The sequence below is a fragment of the Eumetopias jubatus genome, unplaced genomic scaffold, assembly GCF_037043125.1.
Source record: "Eumetopias jubatus isolate StellerSeaLion01/CBP00866 unplaced genomic scaffold, mEumJub1_p1.0 scaffold_4, whole genome shotgun sequence".
NCBI lineage: Eukaryota > Metazoa > Chordata > Mammalia > Carnivora > Otariidae > Eumetopias > Eumetopias jubatus.
In genome coordinates this window covers 95,558,350-95,579,711 of record NW_028274810.1, presented here as the reverse complement: position 1 = coordinate 95,579,711, position 21,362 = coordinate 95,558,350, and the positions used below count along the sequence as shown (strand labels likewise).

General features: G+C 38.4%; 1 protein-coding gene across 3 annotated transcripts in view; it reads left to right on the top strand.

The window, feature by feature from the left end:
- The window catches only part of SPEN (spen family transcriptional repressor), a 94,444-nt gene that overhangs the window by 57,529 nt on the left and 15,553 nt on the right, over positions 1-21,362 (top strand). For 2 of the 3 annotated variants that reach the window (XM_028108299.2, XM_028108301.2), the window contains 7 exons: positions 5,449-5,609; positions 7,119-7,319; positions 10,922-11,073; positions 15,156-15,281; positions 16,574-16,687; positions 17,709-17,822; positions 18,737-18,837. In XM_028108299.2, coding sequence (XP_027964100.2) covers positions 5,449-5,609; positions 7,119-7,319; positions 10,922-11,073; positions 15,156-15,281; positions 16,574-16,687; positions 17,709-17,822; positions 18,737-18,837 — 969 coding nt within the window. The remainder of the gene's footprint in view (positions 1-5,448; positions 5,610-7,118; positions 7,320-10,921; positions 11,074-15,155; positions 15,282-16,573; positions 16,688-17,708; positions 17,823-18,736; positions 18,838-21,362) is intronic. The other variant, XM_028108300.2, reaches the window with a different exon arrangement.

The following is a 21,362-nucleotide window of genomic DNA, read 5'->3' as shown; positions in this document are numbered from 1 at the left end:
TGATACATTTCATTTAAGAAATTACAGGATCCCCCCCCCCCCCATTTAATGGAAGTATGAAGACAGTGGGCACGTTTTGAGTTGCCGAAGCCTGATGGAAAATCTGCATTTTGCATCTTTTCGCCCTCTTCACTCAAACTTCTGTAAGATGTAGAGAGAAAATTCTTAGCTACCTGATAGAAAAGAGGTTGTTGGAAAGTTGTCGCTTGAGATTGTATCTGCTTTTAACAAATGGACCCTCTTAACTTTTAATTGCAACGTTTCCTAGTTGCTTAAATTGTTCCTTTATCCTTTTATGTCAGATTTTTGTTTCTCAACTTAATTTGGTTAAATGTTTTTCGATCATTCAGCTTTAAAAAAACAGGTAAATATCTATCATCAAATATTTACAAATACAGGGATACAGATGTTAACGTCATTTATTGGATGCTACTCTTGTGTGAACAAATTTAGCCCTGAGTCATCTTATAAATAGTATACCCAGTGCCTTGACATTTTCAGTGAAGAGTCCAATGCTCTCTGTAGGTCTTTGTGTAAAATGGCTATAGAAACAGGGATAGTTAATTATTTGACACTATAATTTGGGGTGAGAGAATCCTGGCATCCCGATTTCTGTTCTCTTACTAAGAATTATTATGTAGTAGAGGTCCCTTGGCTAGAGGGCCTTGTCCCTGCCCTGGTGGCCTAGGCCCCTTGTAGACCATGGCAAGGGCAGACCTGCAAGATGGGGATTCTAGAGCTGCAGGTGCCTGTCCCTGCAGCCAGGGGAATGGTTCTCTGATGCAGATACTTGCACTGGAGGGGAGCTGGTCCATCTGGGGTGGGGAGGGGCAGCAGGGTCCCATTGGGGCTCAGGGAGGTAGGCTTCTCCCCAAGCTGTGGCTGCCATGCGGAAGACAGGGAGCGCCTGCCACGGGTTATCACTGGGCACTGACGAGTATCTTCCATATAGTTTTGTTGGGAGGCCACCTGGTTTCATGTACTCCTAATTGCTCATACAACTGCATGGCCAGCTCAGGTGCCCTTTAGTACAGCTTTATGTTTATTCCTTTTTTTATTTTTATTTTTATTTATTTTTTTAAAGATTTTATTTATTTGACAGAGAGAGACACCGTGAGAGAGGGAACACAAGCAGGGGGAGTGGGAGAGGGAGAAGCAGGCTTCCCGCCGAGCAGGGAGCCTGACGTGGGGCTCGATCCCAGGACCCTGGGATCAGGACTTCAGCTGAAGGCAGACACTTAACGACTGAGCCACCCAGGCGCCCCACCTTTTTTTATTTTTTTAAAGATTTGTTTGAAAGAGAGAGAAAATGTGAGTGTGGGGGGAGGGGCAGAGGGAGAGAATCTTCAGGCAGACTACCCACTGAGCCAGCCCCATGCAGGGCTTGATCTCATGACTGAGATCATGACCTGAGCCAAAATCAAGAGTTGGATGCTTAACAGAGTGAGCCACCCAGGCACGCCTATGTTTATTCCTTTTTTTTTTGCTTCCTAATAAATTGCCTTTTGTAATTTCTGCATTTTCTTTTCCCTTTTATTAGTAAAATTAAAGCTATTTTAAAAAAGAATTGTTAAGTAACTAGTTGCTTATTATATTTTTCCATAATGGAAATTTCTATAAGATCTGCTTCTTAGTTTTCTTAGTAATCTTTTTTTTTTTAAAGATTGTATTTATTTCAGAGAAAGAGAGTGTGAATAGGGGAGCCCAGCTCAGGGCTTGATCCTAGGACCCTTGGTTGTGAGCTTGCTCTCTCTGAAATAAATACAATCTTTAAAAAAATTTTTTTAAATGTGTTTTTTTTTTTCAAATTCTTTACCATTTAGAACTTTTTTTAAGATTTTATCTATTTATTTGAAAAATAAAGTTCTTATTAAAAAATAAAAAGTTCTACCATTTAGAACTTTTAATTGATTTTGAAAATGTAATATTGATGTGACCAGGTAAATTTAAAGTTCACTTTCTTGAAACTATTAGTTGATAAATCATCATTAATACTACTTTAAAACAATTTAGATTGGAATAGATTCTGATTAACTACTTTTGGCTTTCAAAAAACAACTATAAACTATATATCATATGCCCCCCCCAAAGATTTATTTATTTTTAGAGAGAGCATGCATGAGAGAGCAGACAGAGAGGGAGAGAGAATCTTAAGCAGACTCCACTCCCAGTGGGGAGCCCAGCCTAATGAGGGGCTTGATCTCACGACCCCAAGATCATGACCTGAGCCGAAATCAAGAGTTGGACTCTTAACTGACTAGGCCCCTGGGTGCCCCTATATCATATGCTTTAATGAACTGTTGTGATTCTTCAGTTTTAACAGAATTATGAAAAAAGGAATTTTTAAAAATTAAAAATGACATGGCTCTTCTGGGCACTTGGGCTTTCTATCAGTTTAATAGGACTGAAAAGTATTTGGGGATCTAAATGTATGCCCCCATTTTGATTTATGATCTTAAAATCCATAGTACATTTAATAGACTACACTGAAAATGCACATTGCAGTTTAGATTAGCATATCAAAATGTGAACTCAGAAGTTGAGTCATTCTGTCATTTCCTAATTCATTTTAAAACCTTTCCCCCTTTGGGGTGCCTGGGTGGCTCAGTTAGTTAAGCTTTGGACTCTTGATTTTGGCTTGGGTCATAACCTCAGGGTAGTAAACAGAGCCTCCTGTGGCACTGTGTGTTCAGAATAGAGTCTGCTTGTCCCTCTCCCTCCTCCTCTGCCCCTTACCCCCTGCCCCTCACCCCCCCAAATATCAATCAATCAATCAATCGCTAAAACCTTTCCCCCTTTGTAGTTATTTCAAATTGGTCAGCAGAAAATTCTGCCAGTTAAATTCTACGTTTCCTTTCAAAATTAGTGTGGTAGTAGGGAATTCACCAAGAGTGCAATGGCATTTATAACAAATTTAATTTCTATCACCATTTTGTATTTTAAAAAATCATTGTTGGGGCACCTGGGTGGCTCAGTCGTTAAGCATCTGCCGTTGGCTCAGGTCATGATCCCAGGGTCCTGGGAACGAGCCCCACATCCGGCTCCCTGCTCGGCGGGAAGCCTGCTTCTCCCTCTCCCACTCCCCCTGCTTGTGTTCCCTCTCTCGCTGTGTCTCTGTGTCAAATAAATAAATAAAACATTAAAAAAAAATCATTGTTGCTATTTTTTTTTAAGATTTTATTTATTTGAGGGTGACAGAGCAAGAGAGTGCGAGGGCACAAGCTGGGGGAGGTGCAGAAGGAGTGGGAACCTGACTCAGGGCTTGATTCCAGGACCCTTTTTGTTTTTAAGATTATTTGAGAGAGAGTGAGCAAGAGAGAGAAAGCACACACTAGACGGGGAGGAGCAGAGGGAGAAGGAGAAGCAGGCCTCCAGCTGAGCAGGGAGCCTGATGCAGGGCTCAATCCTGGGACTCCGGGATAATGACCTGAGCCAAAGGCAGATGCTTAACCAACTGAGCCATCCAGGGCGCCCCTCACCTCTATTTTTATGACACAGACTTATATAGAACTTGGTGTTTGTTGCCTCACTGATTCTTTCAGTAGTAGAAATTCTGCTCTTGTCCATATTTACTTTACCACTGCTGCTAAGGAATTTTGGTGTTTATAATATTGGCAGTATTGTAATTAAAGTATTTTCCGTAATGGTTTTTTTATGAGTCATTGGAATTGATAGTCCTGTAATGTATTCTATACTGTAATCATGTGGTGGCTTTGCCAATAATCTTGTATTACTTGGAGGATTTAATACATATAACAGGCATTTTTTTCCCTTCTGTGCCAAACAGATTAATTTTATTAACCCTTAATTTGAATGAACATATAGTATCCTGTTCACCTAGTCCTAGTAACACTACTTTTACTGAGTGATCTAGAAAAAAATTCTTTTTATAAAAGGGAAAACTGAAGCCTAGGTATGTATAGGAGGCCTTGCAGTGACAATCTGTGGTCCTGTCTTAAGGCTTCTATCCCAAGTAGTTTGTATTTTGTAACTCACATAGGTCCTTTTGGATCTTAGTAGCATAGGTTTATTTCTCTATGTTCCAAACTTCAGGGAGCTCTGATAACCTTGTGACGTTTTCATCTTTTGCCCTAGCATGTGAGAGCTCAATAAAAATGCTGTGTAAATTCTTAGTTGTAATACCCTGTTTTCTTACAGTATTTGTTTATTTTTTAAAAAAGCAGTGGCAAGTTTGCCTTAGTTTGTTGAGTTGGATTTATTTACCTGGCTGGTTTAGAGAGTGTCTTGGCTGTGAGAGCTGTCGTTTTAGCTCAGATGACAAAAACTATCAGGTCTTTCCTGTAGTGTGTATGCTTGAGGTGGACTAAACCCCCTCCTCCCACTTCCCCTCACCCCTGGAGTTATTTGCTTAAAAGATAAGCCTTCCACAATAGAGAGGGGAAAAGTATGAAGCAAAATTTCAGAAACCTGTAAATAAATAGCAGACTCTGTAAATAGCTTTTAATATATTTGAGAATGCTATAACAGAACAAAACCATGGCAGTCTTTGCACATCCGGTACTGAAAGGAGACTTTCCTATTATTCATATAGTTCTTAGGCATAAAAAACTTGTTTAAATATATCTCTCTTAATGTGAATGTGTAGGTAGTATTTTCTTGTCTTTCAACTGTCTCTCCCTTCGAGGATTGTATCAAACTGAAGAGTAATAAATTCTCAATTTCATTGACTCCTTTCCCACATTACTCACAGAGAAAAGAGCCTAAATCAACAAGACTCAAGTAACTTACATAATATTTCTTCATTAGTCCCCCAAATACTTAAAATTACCTAGGAAATTATTTTGGGTATTTTTGTTTTCCTCAAAATTAATGCACCCCTGAGATGATGGTGGCGGTGGTGGCAGCAGTCAGAGTGACAGAGCAATGTCGCTTCATTCATTGATGACTGTCATATTCTAAACTCTGTAAACCTGTGGGTTATTTTACTTAATTCATAACCCTGCAAGATAGGTACTTTTATTATTTCCATTTTATAGATGTGGAAACTGAGGCTTAGCAAGAGATTAAGTTCCTTGTCCAAGGATACGTGCTATACATCTAAGTCCAGAATTTGAATTGAGGTCTCCGAATCCAAAACCATACATTCAGTGTTCTTTTATTATTACTGTTAAGTGACTTGCATTTATTAGTCTTACTTCATTTGGAAAAAGTTGTTCCCATTTTGCACAGAATGAAACATTTGTCTTCAGGGGGCACGTGGTGGTAAAAGATCAACACTTCTGCTTCTTCAGGCTGAGGTTTGCTCTGTTCTGCCTTCTAAGGCAGGAGTGTGAAGTATGTGTGAAGAGGGGAGAGCAGCCAGAAATCCCAGACCTGAAATGTAGATGATTGCTTTTAATTGTTTCTACTTGTTGATTTTAAGAAGTTTTATATGCTGCTCATTCTCTCTTTTGTCTTTTTTTTTTTTTTTTTTTTGTCTTTCTGCAGCACTGATTCCAGCAGTAGTTCGAGTGACGACTCTCCCGCCCGATCGGTTCAGTCAGCAGCTGTCCCAGCACCTACTTCCCAGTTGCTTTCATCCCTGGAAAAAGATGAGCCACGTAAAAGTTTTGGGATCAAGGTTCAGAATCTTCCAGTACGCTCTACAGGTAAAAGTTTATATCGCTGTACTTCCCTCTCTTGCTACTATTGGGGGGAATGTGAGACTGAGAATCTTAAGTTCTGTGCCGTGACAACAAGCTTTCTTCTTGTGGTTCATTAATATTTAATGCCATGTAAGAAAAAGCAAGCGATGATTATAACTTTATGTATATGAAGATTGCATGTTTCTTGTATTTACTATAGACACAGGCATATATGCGTATATATTATTATACACATTGTATGTACATACATACACAAAGACTGTATGGTGCATGTTCTATGAAAGCATGGTTATTTTTTTTTAAATATGCTATCTAGGTTAAGTATTTTGATATTAGGGGAAATTTGATACGATGAAATTGTAGAAATACTATTTTCAGTTAAATTTATTGTCCTGGAGTCCTGTGTTCTGTGAAAAAACTTTGAACATAAAACTATGATAGGAAACACACTTCAAAATATTAACATTGTAAATGAGGAAAATCATGAATAATGGAAAAGTCTAGTTAAAAGCTATACTGAAGTCCTTTTTACTCAATATTTTTAATTGACAATCGACCATGCTATACTGTTATTTCTACATTAGGCATATTGAATATGTAAACAACTGTTAGTAGATGGTCAAACCAACAAAAACCAAACTTAGTACTTCTTAGGTAAGTGCATTTCATGATTAAATTATTCATTAACGCAGCCTCTAAAACCTACATAACCAGGTTTGTGAATAGAGATATTGGGGCACATGTGTTGATGAGCTTTTGATTTAGAATACTTAGTTATTTAGGAGTGGATGGGTGTAAAATTTGCTTGTCTTTCTATACAATTTTAATTTTTATAATGAAGCAAATTAACACAAGACCCTCCAGATAGTATGATTCATCTGTAGAAAACCTTAGAGTTGTTTTCATGTTACATTCTGCTTGCCACACAATTTTATCATTGACATGATGCTTGGAAAGCTAGAAATACAGCTTTCTTTCTCATGTCTTTAAAAGTTTTATATATGTATGTATATGTGTATATAAAATTTTTACTATGGAAGTTTTAAACTTAACCAAAAGTAGTAGTAGCAAAATGAACGCCCCTTACTCCATACCCCAGATTTAAAAATTGTCAATATTTTGCCAGACTTGCTTTATCTGTTTCCACTTTCCTTCCTTCCGTTCTTGTTGGGTGCGTGTTTTTTGAAGTGAATCCCTATTGTTATTACATCGTTTCATACCAACTTAAAGATACATACTTCTGTAGTTGTTTGTAAAATAGGAGGGCGGGTTTTCCGCATAGCCACAATGTCATTCTTATCTAACAAATAACCACCTTCCGATACTCAGTTTATTTTCACAGTTGTACAGGAGTCTCTAAAATGCGCTTTTAGGGTTATCTTTATTTGAAAGAAATGTTTTAATGCTAACAAAATTGAGGTCAAAAAATCAAGCTAAAGATTTCTTAGCTTACTTACTGAGCTGTAACTAAATTAGAAAAATAAGCACCTTGTTTTTTTGGGGGGGATTTAGATACAAGCCTTAAAGATGGCCTTTTCCATGAATTTAAGAAATTTGGAAAGGTGACTTCAGTGCAGATCCATGGAGCTTCAGAAGAGAGGTATGGTCTGGTATTCTTTCGGCAGCAAGAGGACCAAGAAAAAGCACTGACTGCATCAAAAGGAAAACTTTTCTTTGGCATGCAGATTGAAGTAACAGCATGGATAGGGCCAGGTAAGAGAAAGGAGGCTAATTTTTAGTATAATTTGTATTTCAGCTTGTGAAAAGGCAGCATCTTAGCGTGAATCTGGATGCTAGTCCAGCTTTCTTTATTGACTTACTTCCAGTGTCTTCTATTTTAAAGACTGGTGCATTTGTTGTCCAAGTTAATAAAATTATGTTTTGGTTAGGGAGGGTAAAGATAGTTCTGTTCCTGTAAGGGAGAAATACTGACTTTGAAGAGTCTGAAACATGGAGTTTTAGCCCTTTTTTGAGTCCTGCCTTCCCAAAAGGATTGAATTGAGATAAGGATATAGTTCTTAGGAGAATGACATCAGAATTACCTTGAATTAGAAAACAGACTACTTGTTACACTGATTTGAGGGACTAGTTAGACCAGTTTTATTTCTATTATCCCCAGCACAAATTGGATCTGTTGTTCGAGTTTCCATGACCTTGAGAGATAGTGACAAAGAAAATCAGGGCTAGGTCTTAGGAGTGTGACCCACTGAGAATTTCAAGGGGACATTTTATTAGTTTGAACCTGCCTGTAAGACCTGTTGTAAGGCAGGAAGTCTTCTCAGGCATGGCTTGGGTCAGTGTTTCTTCTTTTTGAGAACCACCTATAGTGCTTGTTTAAAACCCAGACTCTTTGACTCTATCCCAGCTTAATGGTTCAGAATTCACATACCCAAGTTTGGGAACCCCTGATTTAAGGCAACTTTGTAAGTAAATTTATGGAGGAGTACACAGAAATGTTTAAATTATGCAGTCACATCATGTAGCCGAGACAAACTTCAAGACTAAGACTTTGAGGGGTACCTGGCTGGCTCAGTCCGTGGAGCATGTGGACCTTGATCTGAGGGTTGTGAGTTCAAGCCCCATGTTGGGGTATAGAGCTACTTAAAAAAAAAAAAAAACTAAAACTTTGAGTGGAATTTATAGGGTAAACAGCCCATTCTCTTGGAATATTCATCTATTTGGCAATTAAGAAAAAATAGAATTTCCCTGATAAGAATATGTAGATGTTATTTGTATATATTAAAACAAGCACAGAGTTGTTAGAAGGAAGACTGCAAAATGTGCATAATTTTATAAACACAGGAATTCAAAGGGATTATAGGTTATGCCCTCACGTTCCCTCCCCTGCCAAGTTTGAGATTTACTGGCCTAAGTTATACTGAGCTGAGTGCAACTCAGGAATTCTTATTTAACATATTTAGAACAGGTCACAATTGGCCTGAGGAATAATATTTAGATTGTCATATAATCTATATAGAAAGTTTTTAGAGCCATATATAATTATTAAGTAATGGGGATCTAATTCAGGGGCATTATTAATAGATGTCCCTCAGATCTCCAAGTCATGGGGCTAGCTTGACATTTTTACTGCAAAAAAGCATTTTACCTAAATAGCACCTAGGATGTAAATTGGGCTTTAACCATGTGCCATTGAAGATTTTGAGAAGTTTGGTTGATTCAGGCATAGGAAAGCTTGAAGGTACTTTTCTCAGATGGGACAGCATGAAACACTTGTTGAATGGGATATTTGAAAGCAGTCGAATGTGAGTATGGAGACATGGATGGAATTACGTTGTTGGATGGTTAAGTCATAAATGCTTTGTATTGAAACATATGGAGCTGATTGTTTCCTGAGGCCAAGGGACCTCTTGGAGTTAAAAAGATTTAATCCAAGAAGCCCAACTTTGCAGATAGACCCCTGGTGGCTTCTAAGATTGTGCTTTCTTAGTCCTCCGCAGAGCATTACAGTCCTGTAAACATGAAATTGCAGGATAAAGGAATTTTTTTTTTTAAGATTTTATTTATTTATTTGACAGCACAGATAGGCAGAGTGGCAGGCAGAGGGAGAAGCAGGCTCTCTGCTGAGCAGAGAGCCCGATGTGGGACTCGATCCCAGGGCCCTGGGATCATGACCTGAGCTGAAGGCAGATGCTTAACCGATTGAGCCACTCAGGCACCCCAATAAAAGAATTTTTTAAATGATGTGTAGGCATTAAGACTTAAAGTGGTCATGAAGATTAAGTAGATTACTTATGGAAAATACAGTTTTTTAAAAATCTTTGTTAAACTGAATTTCTGGTTTTGAAATGTTTACTGAGCTATTTGGTGGAAATGAAACCGGTATAGATTTAAATGGTTGCAAATTAGGCTTTATCCTTCTTATTCTGACTTTTGGAATGTAAACCTCAGATGTGTCTGAATTATTTTGTCTTTATTTTTCTCCCCTTTTAAATGAAATATTCCTGAATATGTGCCCTCTGTTAGTTAGGTAGTTTCAAGAAGACCTAGTCGATCTTGAAATGAGATCTCTCCCTAGGAGACATGATGAAAATACAGGATAGAGACAGGTACATGAGCCCTGGCAATTTCTGGGTCCACCTGACTCCGTGAAAGTACATATTCCTTGATGAGGCTAGAAAGGGTAAGCTGGGCTATCATTAGACCTTTGAAACTGGAATCAGGATTGAGGTGTGTTCTGAGTTTACTCAGCAGCTCAGAATTTGAATCTTTTTAATATCAGTGTTGTTGACATCAGTAATATTCAGTGCGTGGCCCTAAACACTTTGTTTCAGTCAAGCTGATTAAATACTAACTTTTTTGGCTGGCTTTGTTTTACATTAAAAAAGAGAGAACACACAGGCTGTATTATAGTTATTATTGACAAAACATTGAATGTTCTGCCCTGGACCAAGTTTAGAAATGGAGCTTCAGAGAAAGGCTGTGCTTGAATGAGACATTGAACCAGGGCTTTTGATCATAAGAAACAGAAACCTTAGAGTCATTGAGTCTCTTGTTCATCAGTGGGAACCTTGCAGCAGCAAGTTTGTAAGTGCTGCTTCAGTCCGTTTTCGTACAATTATTATTCTTGTATCTAACAATTGCTACATGTAGACACTTGGGCTTTGTTAATTAGTATGACAAATGTAAAATGCTAAATATTTTCTAAAATGTTGAAAAGTAAATTAAGTAATGAAGCTGGGTTATTTTCAGTTGAGTTTTATGTGTGTTTCAGATTGTAGTTTTATACTTCACATTGAGAGTCTGCTGCATAATTTTTGGAACCTAAGATTAGGCTTAAGTAATTACTATTTTTGCTGGGGTTTAAAATCTATTTCTGTGTCAGTGATATTTTTAAAACAAATCAATTTACAGACTGAAATTCAGTCCCACTTTTCTGTTTTAAAGATCAAAGAAAATGCTACTTCCCCCTAAGTTTTGTTGGCAAGTTTCTTTAGCCTTTGGAGTTAGCAAAAGGCAGCTATTTCTGAAGGTGTATATAATTTTTCAGATTGTATATTATTCAAAGGCAATATTTCAGAGACATAGCTTCTCAAGTGTAGATTTTCCCATGATATATAAATACACATTAAAACACTTTGTTTTGGGGCACCTGGCTGGCTCAGTCAGTAGGGCATGCAACTCTTGATCTTTTGATTGTGAGTTTGAGACCTACTTTGGGTGTAGAGATTACTTTAAAAACAAACAAACAGGGGCGCCTGGGTGGCTCGGTCGTTAAGCATCTGCCTTCGGCTCAAAAAAATAAAAAATAAAAACAAACTCTTCTCTTTTTACTCTGCCCCCATCCCACTTAACAGAAACGGAAAGTGAAAATGAATTTCGTCCTTTGGATGAAAGGATAGATGAGTTTCACCCCAAAGCAACAAGAACCCTCTTCATTGGCAACCTTGAAAAAACCACTACTTACCATGACCTTCGCAACATCTTCCAGCGCTTTGGAGAAATTGTGGTATGTTGCTTTTTACAGTAAAAACAGTTTTATTTTTTTTTTTTAAACATTTTTTATTTATTTTCTGACAGAGACACAGCGAGAGAGGGAACACAAGCAGGGGGGAGTGGGAGAGGGAGAAGCAGGCTCCCCGCTGAGCGGAGAGCCCGATGTGGGGCTCGATCCCAGGACCCTGGGATCATGACCTGAGCTGAAGGCAGACGCTTAACGACTGAGCCACCCAGGCGCCCCTAAAAACAGTATTAGATCTTTGTCGTAAAACATAAACCATAGTACAGATTATATTTGGAAAGATGATATTTAGGTGGTGTAATAAATATTTTTCTCATTTGCCCTATGTGTTTTTTAACTCCTGCTAAAAGATGATCCAGCAAAACTCACTGGGGGACTGTTTTATGTGTATATGTAAAACTGTGTAGTAGATATTTGTCCTTATTTTGTTTACGTATATATTTTTGTATCCGTTTTTCTTTGTCCATGGGTGCTGTTCAAAGCCATCTCTAGTCCTGTGGGTTGGAAGGAAAATAAAGAAGAAATAATATGTTTGTAAGAAAGAAGTAGCAGCTTAGTGTATGAGTGTTGTGTTCTCACAGTGCACATCAGACTACCTTGGGGATTACTGGAATGTGGATGTCATGCCAGAAGCTCCGTTCTATTTTGAAATTTTAATTAGAATCACTTTTTATATTATGCAAGTCATTGTTAAATTTAGGAATTTAGAGGGTTTTTCTGTTCTTCGTGACTTGTTTTAAGTCACTTTCTAATGAAAATAGTCTGGTTACAGCTTTGTACCCTTGGGATACATATACTATTTTGTTTTGTGTTTGAAAAAATAGGAAAATTATTTCTGTCTTTCCTAGACTTCCTCTGTATTAATAACAGCAAAGAAATTGCTGTGTAATTTTGGACTTTGGAGAATAAAAAGATGTTCTGGGTAGGGACAACAGTTGTTCATCTTTCAGGTGTGTGTGTGTGTGTGTGTGTGTGTGTGCGCGTGCGTGCGCGCGCGCATGCGCTCGTGCCCATCCAGCTATCCATCCTTATCTATACACTGATGTTGTAAGCAAAAATCTTATTTTTTTTAGTGATGTAATCTAGAGAATAAAACATTTGTGCTTGTAGCTGATCTAACCTCATCTTACAGGGAGTAGGGACAAGAGAGAAGTGGTTGGTAGAAAGTCAAGAAAAAACAGAAGGTATATATTTAGAGAAACAGAAAAACATACATTTTCCTTTCTTTTTCAATTATTTTAAGTTCTTTTATCATATACTCTAATTCCAGCTGTACTGCCTGCTTGGGTGAGTGACCTGGAGTTCACCTGCCTATGTGGGCTCCAGCTTTTTCTTTCTTTAGACTGTGATCTAATACTTAATTTGCTCATTGGCATTTATGAGTTAATTCATAATTGATAAAACTTTCAGACCCACATTTGAGTGTGGCTGCTACCTTGAATTTTGGGGCAGTATAAGAAGTTGTATTTGGACACAGGTACATTTTCATCAACAGGGTTGCTGAAAATGGAGTGATTATTGTGTTTTAAGGGCCATGCTTCTCAGTAAGATGGCCATGTCAACATTCTTTTTGAAAACCACATCTCATCATGCTTGCAATTGCTTATGAGGGTGACTATTTTAATGACACACAAACTTTGGGAAAATGGTCTGCTGCTTATCGATAACAGATTATGCTATAGCTAGAAGAACCTATGTGGTGAATCTACCCACCAGTACTCTTTGGAGACCATTTCTCTTAAATGGAGTTATCCTGGGTTGTTACCTTCTACATTGTGGTGAAAATCAGCTCCTGCTTACCATTACTTAAGTAGAACTATTTTGAATATAAATTACTGCTTTTTTAAAGGACTCCTCAGATAGCTCTTTAAATGCATTATTCATTTTGCTCTGTTTCAGCTTTTGATTATTGGCTTATGACCCTTAAGAGGCTTCTAGCATCACAATACTTTAGATTGTGATTTACAGAATACTTTAGATAATCACAATATGGGTCATTATTGTTTAAGTATAAGTTTTGCCTCTCTGGACCATGTTCATGTGTAGGTAAGCCAGATTTTTAAACCACCTTGTCTGAGTAGGCAGGACCAGAGTGTCAGGTGTGACTACAGGTTTCAAGCATTCTAAAGAGATAGGGCTAGGGGCGCCTGGCTGGTTCAGTTGAAAAAGCATGGGACTCTTGATCTCAGGGTTGTAAGTTTGAGCCCTATGTTGGGTGTAGAGATTACTTAAAAAATAAATAAACTTAAATAAAGAGGTGGGGTTATGCCTTTATAGAGTATTTCTTTAATCTAGGGATGGTGTTCTGATATATCTTCACAAAGTAGTTTGGGTATTTATATACTTATTGATTCTGGATATGAGAGGTTATTACCATATATATCAGTCACCAGGCTTGGTTCCATTAGATACACTGATAGAATGAGTCTTTTAATTTAGGGTTGAAATTTTAAATCACTTTTTGAGGGGTGCCTGGGTGGCTCAGTTGGTTAAGCGTCTGCCTTCGGCTCAGGTCATGTGGGATTGAGCCCTGTGTCGGGCTCCCTGCTCGGCGGGAAGCCTCTCTCTCCCACTCGCCCTGCTTGTGTTCCCTCTCTCGCTGTGTCTGTCAGATAAATAAAATCATAAAAAAAAAAAAAATCACTTTTTGAAAACTTGATTTCTTTCTTTCTTTCTTTTTTTTAAAGATTTTATTTGGGGCACCTGGGTGGCTCAGTCCGTTAAGCGTCTGCCTTCAGCTCAGGTCATGATCCCAGTGTCCTGGGATCGAGCCCCGCATTGGGCTCCCTGCTCCGCGGGATGCCTGCTTCTCTCCCTCTCCCCCTGCTTGTGTTCCCTCTCTCACTGTGTTTCTCTCTGTCAAATAAGTAAATAAGTAAATAAAATTAAAAAATTTATTTGAGAGAGAAAGAGTGAGAAACAGCATGAGAGGGGAAAGGGTCAGAGGGAGAAGCAGGCTCCCCACTGACCCGGGAACCTATTTTGGGGCTCGATCCCAGGGTCCCAGGATCACGACCTGAGCTGAAGGCAGTCGCTTAACCAACTGAGCCACCCAGGTGCCCCTGAAAACTTGATTTCTTTACCATTCGTACTCTTCTCAGATATTATATTTTAAATGGCCTGCCCCTAATAAGGATTTTAGATTGTTGCAGAAGGGAATTACAGTTGGCCCTTGAATGGCATGGGTTTTAACTGCATGGATCCACTTATATGTGAACTTTTTTTTCCTTAATATTTTCTTAACATTCTCTTTTCCCAGCTTACTTTAAGAGTACAGTAATAATATATACAAAATATGTGTTAATTGCCTATGTTATCTGCAAGGCATCTGGTCAACAGTAGGCTGTGGTAGTTAAGTTTTGGGGGAGTCAAAAGTTATATTTGGATTTTCAGCGGCCTTGGGGGTTGGCGCCTAACCGCCCCCCCTGCCACCACATTGTTGTTCAGGGTCAACTGTATTTCTTATGTTTTTATTAAATAGGCTGCCTTTTCTTTTCTTTTCTTTTTTTTCTTTTGGAAGATTTTATTTATTTGACAGAGAGAGACACAGCGAGAGAGGGAACACAAGCAGGCAGAGGGAGAGGGAGAAGCAGGCTTCCCGCTGAGCAGGGAGCCTGATGCACGGGGCTCGATCCCAGGACCCTGGGATCATGACCTGAGCCGAAGGCAGACACTTAACAACTGAGCCACCCAGGCACCCCAAGGCTGCCTTTTCTTTATTAATCTTCTCTGTATTCCAGTTTTAGTATATGTACCACTTGAATCAAGCACAACCTTTTCTTTATAAATTTCTCTTAACACAGGTATTGTGGATTTTAAATTTTGAGTTTGCAATTTCTCTTCTGCAAAGAGCTTCACATAGGAAGGTTTTCATGGTTGTGACTAAAAAATGCTGTGTTGTGTAGTCTTTCACGCTATTTACAGTTGAATCACGATGTACAATTTTAACTAAGAACATGATTTTGGGGAATATGACTTGTTTTGAGAAATACGCACCTCATTTGGGTCTGGATTATTCTGCTTTTTTTCCTTTCGGCATGTCACTGAGTGGTGCTCATTGGCTTTTCCAGGATATTGATATTAAGAAAGTAAATGGAGTTCCTCAGTATGCATTCTTGCAGTACTGTGATATTGCCAGTGTTTGTAAGGCTATTAAGAAGATGGATGGGGAGTACCTTGGAAATAATCGCCTCAAGGTAAAGGACTTTGCATAAGTTATTGTGCTGTTACGATTTGTTATGATTTGGAGGCTTTTTGTGTGTATGTCTCATTATTTAAAACTGCAGTACAGTTAGATAATCATGAAGGTGACACAGTTGTCTGCATCCTCACCTGTTATACTACACACTGGACTAATACCTGCCGGGGTGCCTGGCTGGCTGAGTCTGTAGAGCGTGTGACTCTTGATTTCAAGGGTGTAAGTTCAAGTCCCATGATGGGTGTAGAGATTACTTAAAAAATAAAATATTGGGGCACCTGGGTGGTACAGTGGGTTGAGTGTCTGACTCTTGGTTTCTGCTCAGGTCGTGATCTCACAGTCGTGAGATCCAACCTCGTATTGGGCTCTGTTAGCATGGAGTCTGCTTGAGACTTCCTCTCCTTCTGCCACCCTCATAAATAAATAACTCTCTTATTTTATTTATTTATTTATTTATTTATTTTAAGATTTTATTTATTTATTGGACAGAGAGAGAGGCAGGAGAGAGGGAACACAAGCAGGGGGAGTGGGAGAGGGAGAAGCAGGCTCCCCACGGAGCAGGGAGTCCAATTCAGCGGTAGATCCCAGGACCCTGGGATCGTGACCTGAGCCAAAGGCAGACGTTTAACGACTGAGCCACCCAGGTGCCCCTAAATAACTCTTTTTTTTAAAAAAATATTTATTTATTTGAGAGAGTGAGTGAGCAAGAGAGCACAAGCTGGGGGAGGGAGAGGGAGAAGCAGACTCCCCGCAGAGCAGGGAGCCAGACACAGGGCTCGATCCCCGGACCCCGGGATCACGACGTGAGCCGAAGGCAGACGCTTAACCGACTGAGCCCACCCAGACGCTCCGTAAATAAATAAATCTTTTAAAAAATAAAAAATAGGGATGCCTGGGTGGCTTAGTCGGTTAAGCGTCTGCCTTCGGCTCATGTGATCCCGGGGTCCTGGGATTGAGCCCCACCGGGGAGCCTGCTGCTCCCCCTGCTTGTGCTCCGTCAAATAAATAAATAAAATCTTTAAAAATAAATACATAAAAATAAATAAAAAATAAAATCTAAGAGGGGAAAAAAAGCTAAGTGCCTAGAGTCCATAAACTAAAATCTGATGAATTAATACTTGCTTAGCCTGGCAGAATTGGTTTTATATAAATTTCTATTTGATTTTAACTAGATGGTTGCCCTTTGGGATGATGGTTGATAAGATTCCTACAGAAGACAGGTTTTTTTCAGAATTCTGTAGTTGAATAATTGGTGACTTTACTAATAGAAATTTCACCTCTCCTATCCAGCTGGGTTTTGGAAAAAGCATGCCTACAAACTGTGTGTGGTTAGACGGGCTTTCTTCAAATGTGTCGGATCAGTATTTAACACGACATTTCTGCCGATATGGGCCTGTGGTAAAGGTAAGTGGGAGGTTTTGGTGTTGGTGTCAAGTTACTTCTGACTTCCTAGTCTCAGTATTCTATCCTGTCAGCTCCAAGTTTTAGTGTGGACATTTTCTTTAATCACTCATAACTTGTCATAGGAGGGCATCTGTATCTATTAGCTTATGATATGAGGAAGTATTTTGGAAAACTATTTTGAACTAGCCAAGATTAATTTTGAAACTAATTTGCATAATACTGTTAAATAGAATGTTTCTTAGGGGTTTTTATAATTTTATCTCATTAAAATTTGTCTAATTATTTACATTCACATTAATATGTAATTGACTTCATTTAAAAAAAAAAAACAAGATGACTTTAAAGGGACGATCATACAACAGAATACACATCTAACCGATGTTGGTAAAATATGTACCTGCGCCCAGCAGGAGGAGGGTCTCTGGACCCCACTCCATTATGTGAAAGGAGAGCTTTGAACTCCTTAAGAGCAGATTCACACTGTGGTGGGCACGGCATTTCTTTCAGTGTAGCTTTTGTCATTTGGAGAGACACACAACATAAAGATTGCTAGCATAAATAAAAAATCCAGCAGCTTTAAGTTAAGAATTCTACTTATAACCAGAATTCACTGAAATTTATTGTTGATTCAGTATTCTACATTGTTTTCTCTCTTTCAGGGGTGTGTTTTTTTGTTTTTTTTTTTTTTGAGCCAGAACTATAAGAATGCTTACTTGACTATAGTACAGGACTTAGTCAACATGGAAAATAAAATACAGAAAAACAAAATAAAGGCATGAGGTACCTCAAGCCACAATATCCACAATTGTAAACAGTCCCTCCACATTTTTATTGTGTGTTTTCACTACAACATGCATCACCAGGAAAAGCCTGATATTTTTTCTAGAATAAAAAATATATAAATATGTTTTCTCTTGGCAGCGTCCTTGAGACTTAGGATTTTCTTGGGACTGACACTAAGTCTAGTGGATGAGGCTCTTATTTGGTTTTTGTTTTGTTTTTTTGTTGTTGTTTTTTATAGGTGGTGTTTGACCGCTTAAAAGGCATGGCCCTGGTTCTCTACAATGAAATTGAATATGCACAAGCAGCTGTAAAAGAGACCAAGGGGAGGAAAATCGGTGGGAATAAAATTAAGGTGTGCAGAATGACTTTAAACAGAAGTGAAACAAAATCATGTTGAGATCCCACTCTCTTAATAATGCATTTTGTAGGTGGCCAGCAAGGGGAGTGGTTTATAGGATATGCACTGTATGTCCTGTTTTTAAAGGGAATATTACTATTTGTGTACTTGGCTACTTGAGGCCACAGCGTCATTAGCCACAGAATTTTCCCTAAAAATCATGTCATTCAAGGAAATGTGCTTCTTTACACCCCAGGTACCTGACGCTTACATGTATGCTCTTGGTGCAGGCTGGCCCACATTCACGTGTGGGTATCTGCACACCCAGGAGCTCAACGTATCACTCATTCCAGCCTCCTGAATGATCCTCTCTTCCTCTTCTCTTGTTCATGATAATTTGAAGGAATTTATGCACTTAATACTAACTATCATGGTTAAATTGAAACGATTCTTTTTTGAAATAAGATATTGAAAGATGATGGGTATCATAGGCTTAAATGACTCTGAGGTCCAGCTGTGAGTGAAGTTTAAATGTTCTTCGATATTTTATTTTATTTTATGTTCTAACTTGTGGTTCCAGCAAATTTACATCTAACACAGACTCTGGGTTTAGTTGATCTGATTATTTGGCAACCTAGAATCTTGATAGGTATTATTTCAGTTTTCCATTTTGCCTTTTCCACTCCTTCAGTATTGGGTTCTGGGACCTTAAATTATAGTTCTATATCGAGATTTCTATTGAATTTGAGAGAGATTTCATGTTAACAAAATACAGTTTCAGTTAGGACTATTTCACTTAGTTGAGACAGATTGCTCTTACTTGAAGTTTATCCAGAGGGCTATGTTGGGAAGGATTTCAAATTCAATAATGCTTTCCATCTTGAAAACCTGAAACTTGAATCAAACACCTGCTGTTCTTTCTTTTTAAGGTGGACTTTGCAAATCGGGAAAGTCAGCTGGCATTTTATCACTGTATGGAAAAATCTGGTCAAGATATTAGAGACTTTTATGAAATGTTAGCAGAAAGAAGGTATGTATTTTTTTTTTTCCCAAGCAAGAAGGTATGTATTTTAAACCTATCAGCATAGCTTGGATTTTAAAATACCAAATACATCAGACTTAGATGGGATTACATTTTATTTTTCACCCCTTATTTCTACACTTATCCCCGAAAAACTCCTTTCCTTCTGTCTCCTCATACAGAAACACAGGTTTATTTTTATGAATTCTGTTTTCTTGTGGCTCGTGGGATTTAGGTTAAGCTAAATACGTTTCTCATTGAATGCTCCTAGAATTTGAAAGAGTTACCGTTTTGCTAGATTATAACTTTATGTACAAATCATCCTGCTTAACAGTTTTAAATTAAATATGATAACATGTTGAAGAGCACTGTAAACTAAGTGTCCTATATATTTAGTAATGACAACATGCAGATTATTACTGTGCATGTGCTCATACCGTTAGTAAAAAAAAAAAAAAATTGAGGGGCCCCTGGGCGGTCAGTCCGTTGAGTGTCTGGCTTTTGATCTTTACTCAGGTCTTGATCTCAGTCAGGGTCGTGAGTTTGGGCCCTGCATTAGGCTCCACACTAGGCGTGGAGCCTACTTTAAGAAAAAAAAAATTTTTTTTTAATTGAAAAAGATTATCAAGAGCTCTCTTTGTTTTAAATTTGAATCTTCTAAATGGTGAATCAGTAAGCCAAAGCATATATAAATTGGTAACTTCAGCAATATAAAAGGAAACCTTATTTACTCCTGTTAATTTTTTTGGTCATGGTTATGTAGTATTTGATTTTTTTTTTTTTTCCTGCTGCTTGTAGGAAACATTGTAGTCCCGAATCATTTTAAGTCTCATAGTTTGGACCAGGCTATCTCTGTTAGCTTAGAACTGTCCCCAAACTGATGATTGACTCCTTTTTAGACTGAATATATTAAAACACCCTAACATAGTGTCATCAAGTGCTTCAATAGCCGATCACATTTGAAAATGTAAACTATCATCCACATGGTCAAGCTGTTTGTCCAGACACACCTTTGTGATTAAGTCTCCTGGAATGTCACCACTAGATCTCCACCTCTGTACACATGTAAAAGGCTATGTATGAAAAACGTCTTTAGACACTCTGGTTTAGGTATAAAAGGGGGGTCTACAAACAAGTAGGAGTCAGATCCTGATTGTGTTGCCCCGAAACCTGTGGAATATATTCCCTTTTTACTGCCTGTTCTTGCCACTTTTTAAGTCATAGAATGTATATATATATATATTTTTTTTTTGAGTCATTTTCTTGTGGAATATTGTATGGCAGTCATTGAATACTGGGACAGTTTTCTTAAATTTTTATTTATTTTTAAAGATTTTATTTTTAACTAATCTCTACACCCAAACATGGGCGTGAACTTATAAGCCCCAGACCAGGAGTCACATGCTCTACCAACTGAGCCAGCCAGGTGGCCCTGGGGAGGGGTTGGTGTTTTTTTTGTTGTTATTTTATTTTAAGATTTTACAGAGAGAGAGAGCAAAAGCAGAGGGAGTGGCGGGCAGAGGGAGAGGGAGAAGCAGGCTACCCACGGAGCAGAGAGCCAGTCCAATGCGGGACTTGATCCCAGGACTCTGGGATCATGACCTGCGCTGAAGGCAGACACTTAACTGACTGAGCCGCCCAGGTTCCCTCTCATACACTTACTATGTTCAGAAAGCTTCCTTTTATTCCTACTTTGATAAGGTGTTTGGTTTTTTTGTTTTGTTTGTTTTATCATGAAAGGGTGCTGGATTTTTTTTTCCATTTGAAATGATCATGTGTTTTTTCCTTCATTCTATTAATATGGTGTGTAATGTTGATTGAGTTTTGTAGTTGAACCATCCTTGCATTCTTTTTCTTTTTTTAATTTATTTATTTGACAGAGAGAAAGAGAGAGAACACACAAGCAGGGGGAGCGGCAGGCAGAGGGAGAGGGAGAAGCAGACTCTCCACTGAGCAGGGAGCCCGATGTGGGGCTTGATCCCAGGACCCTGGGGTCAGGACCTGAGCCGAAGGCAGACGCTTAACGGCTGAGCCACCCAGGCACCCCCTTGCATTCTTTTTCTTTAAAAATATTTAATAATGCAGGGGTGCCTGGGTGGCTCAGGTCCTGATCCCAGGGTCCTGGGATCGAGCCCCGCATCGGGCTCCCTGCTCGGCTGGAAGCCTGCTTCTCCCTCTCCCACTCCCCCTGCTTGTGTTCCCTCTCTTGCTGTCTCTCTCTCTGTCAAACAAATAAAATCTTTAAAAAAATAAATAAATAAAAATATTTAATAATGCAATATTATGATTTAATGAGAGTTTTTAAAGTGGGTTATAAAGCAGGGTACAGTATGACCCAATTTTATAAAACAAAAGTAACATATGCAAAGAAAAAAGACTGGAAAGATATGTATACACATACACACATATAGAATACATATATGTATATACACACACATAAATTTATGTATAGCATTTTTATCTATTTCAGGGTGGTTGGATTATTAGTGATTTATTTATTATTATTATTAACGTACAATGTATTTGTTTCAGGG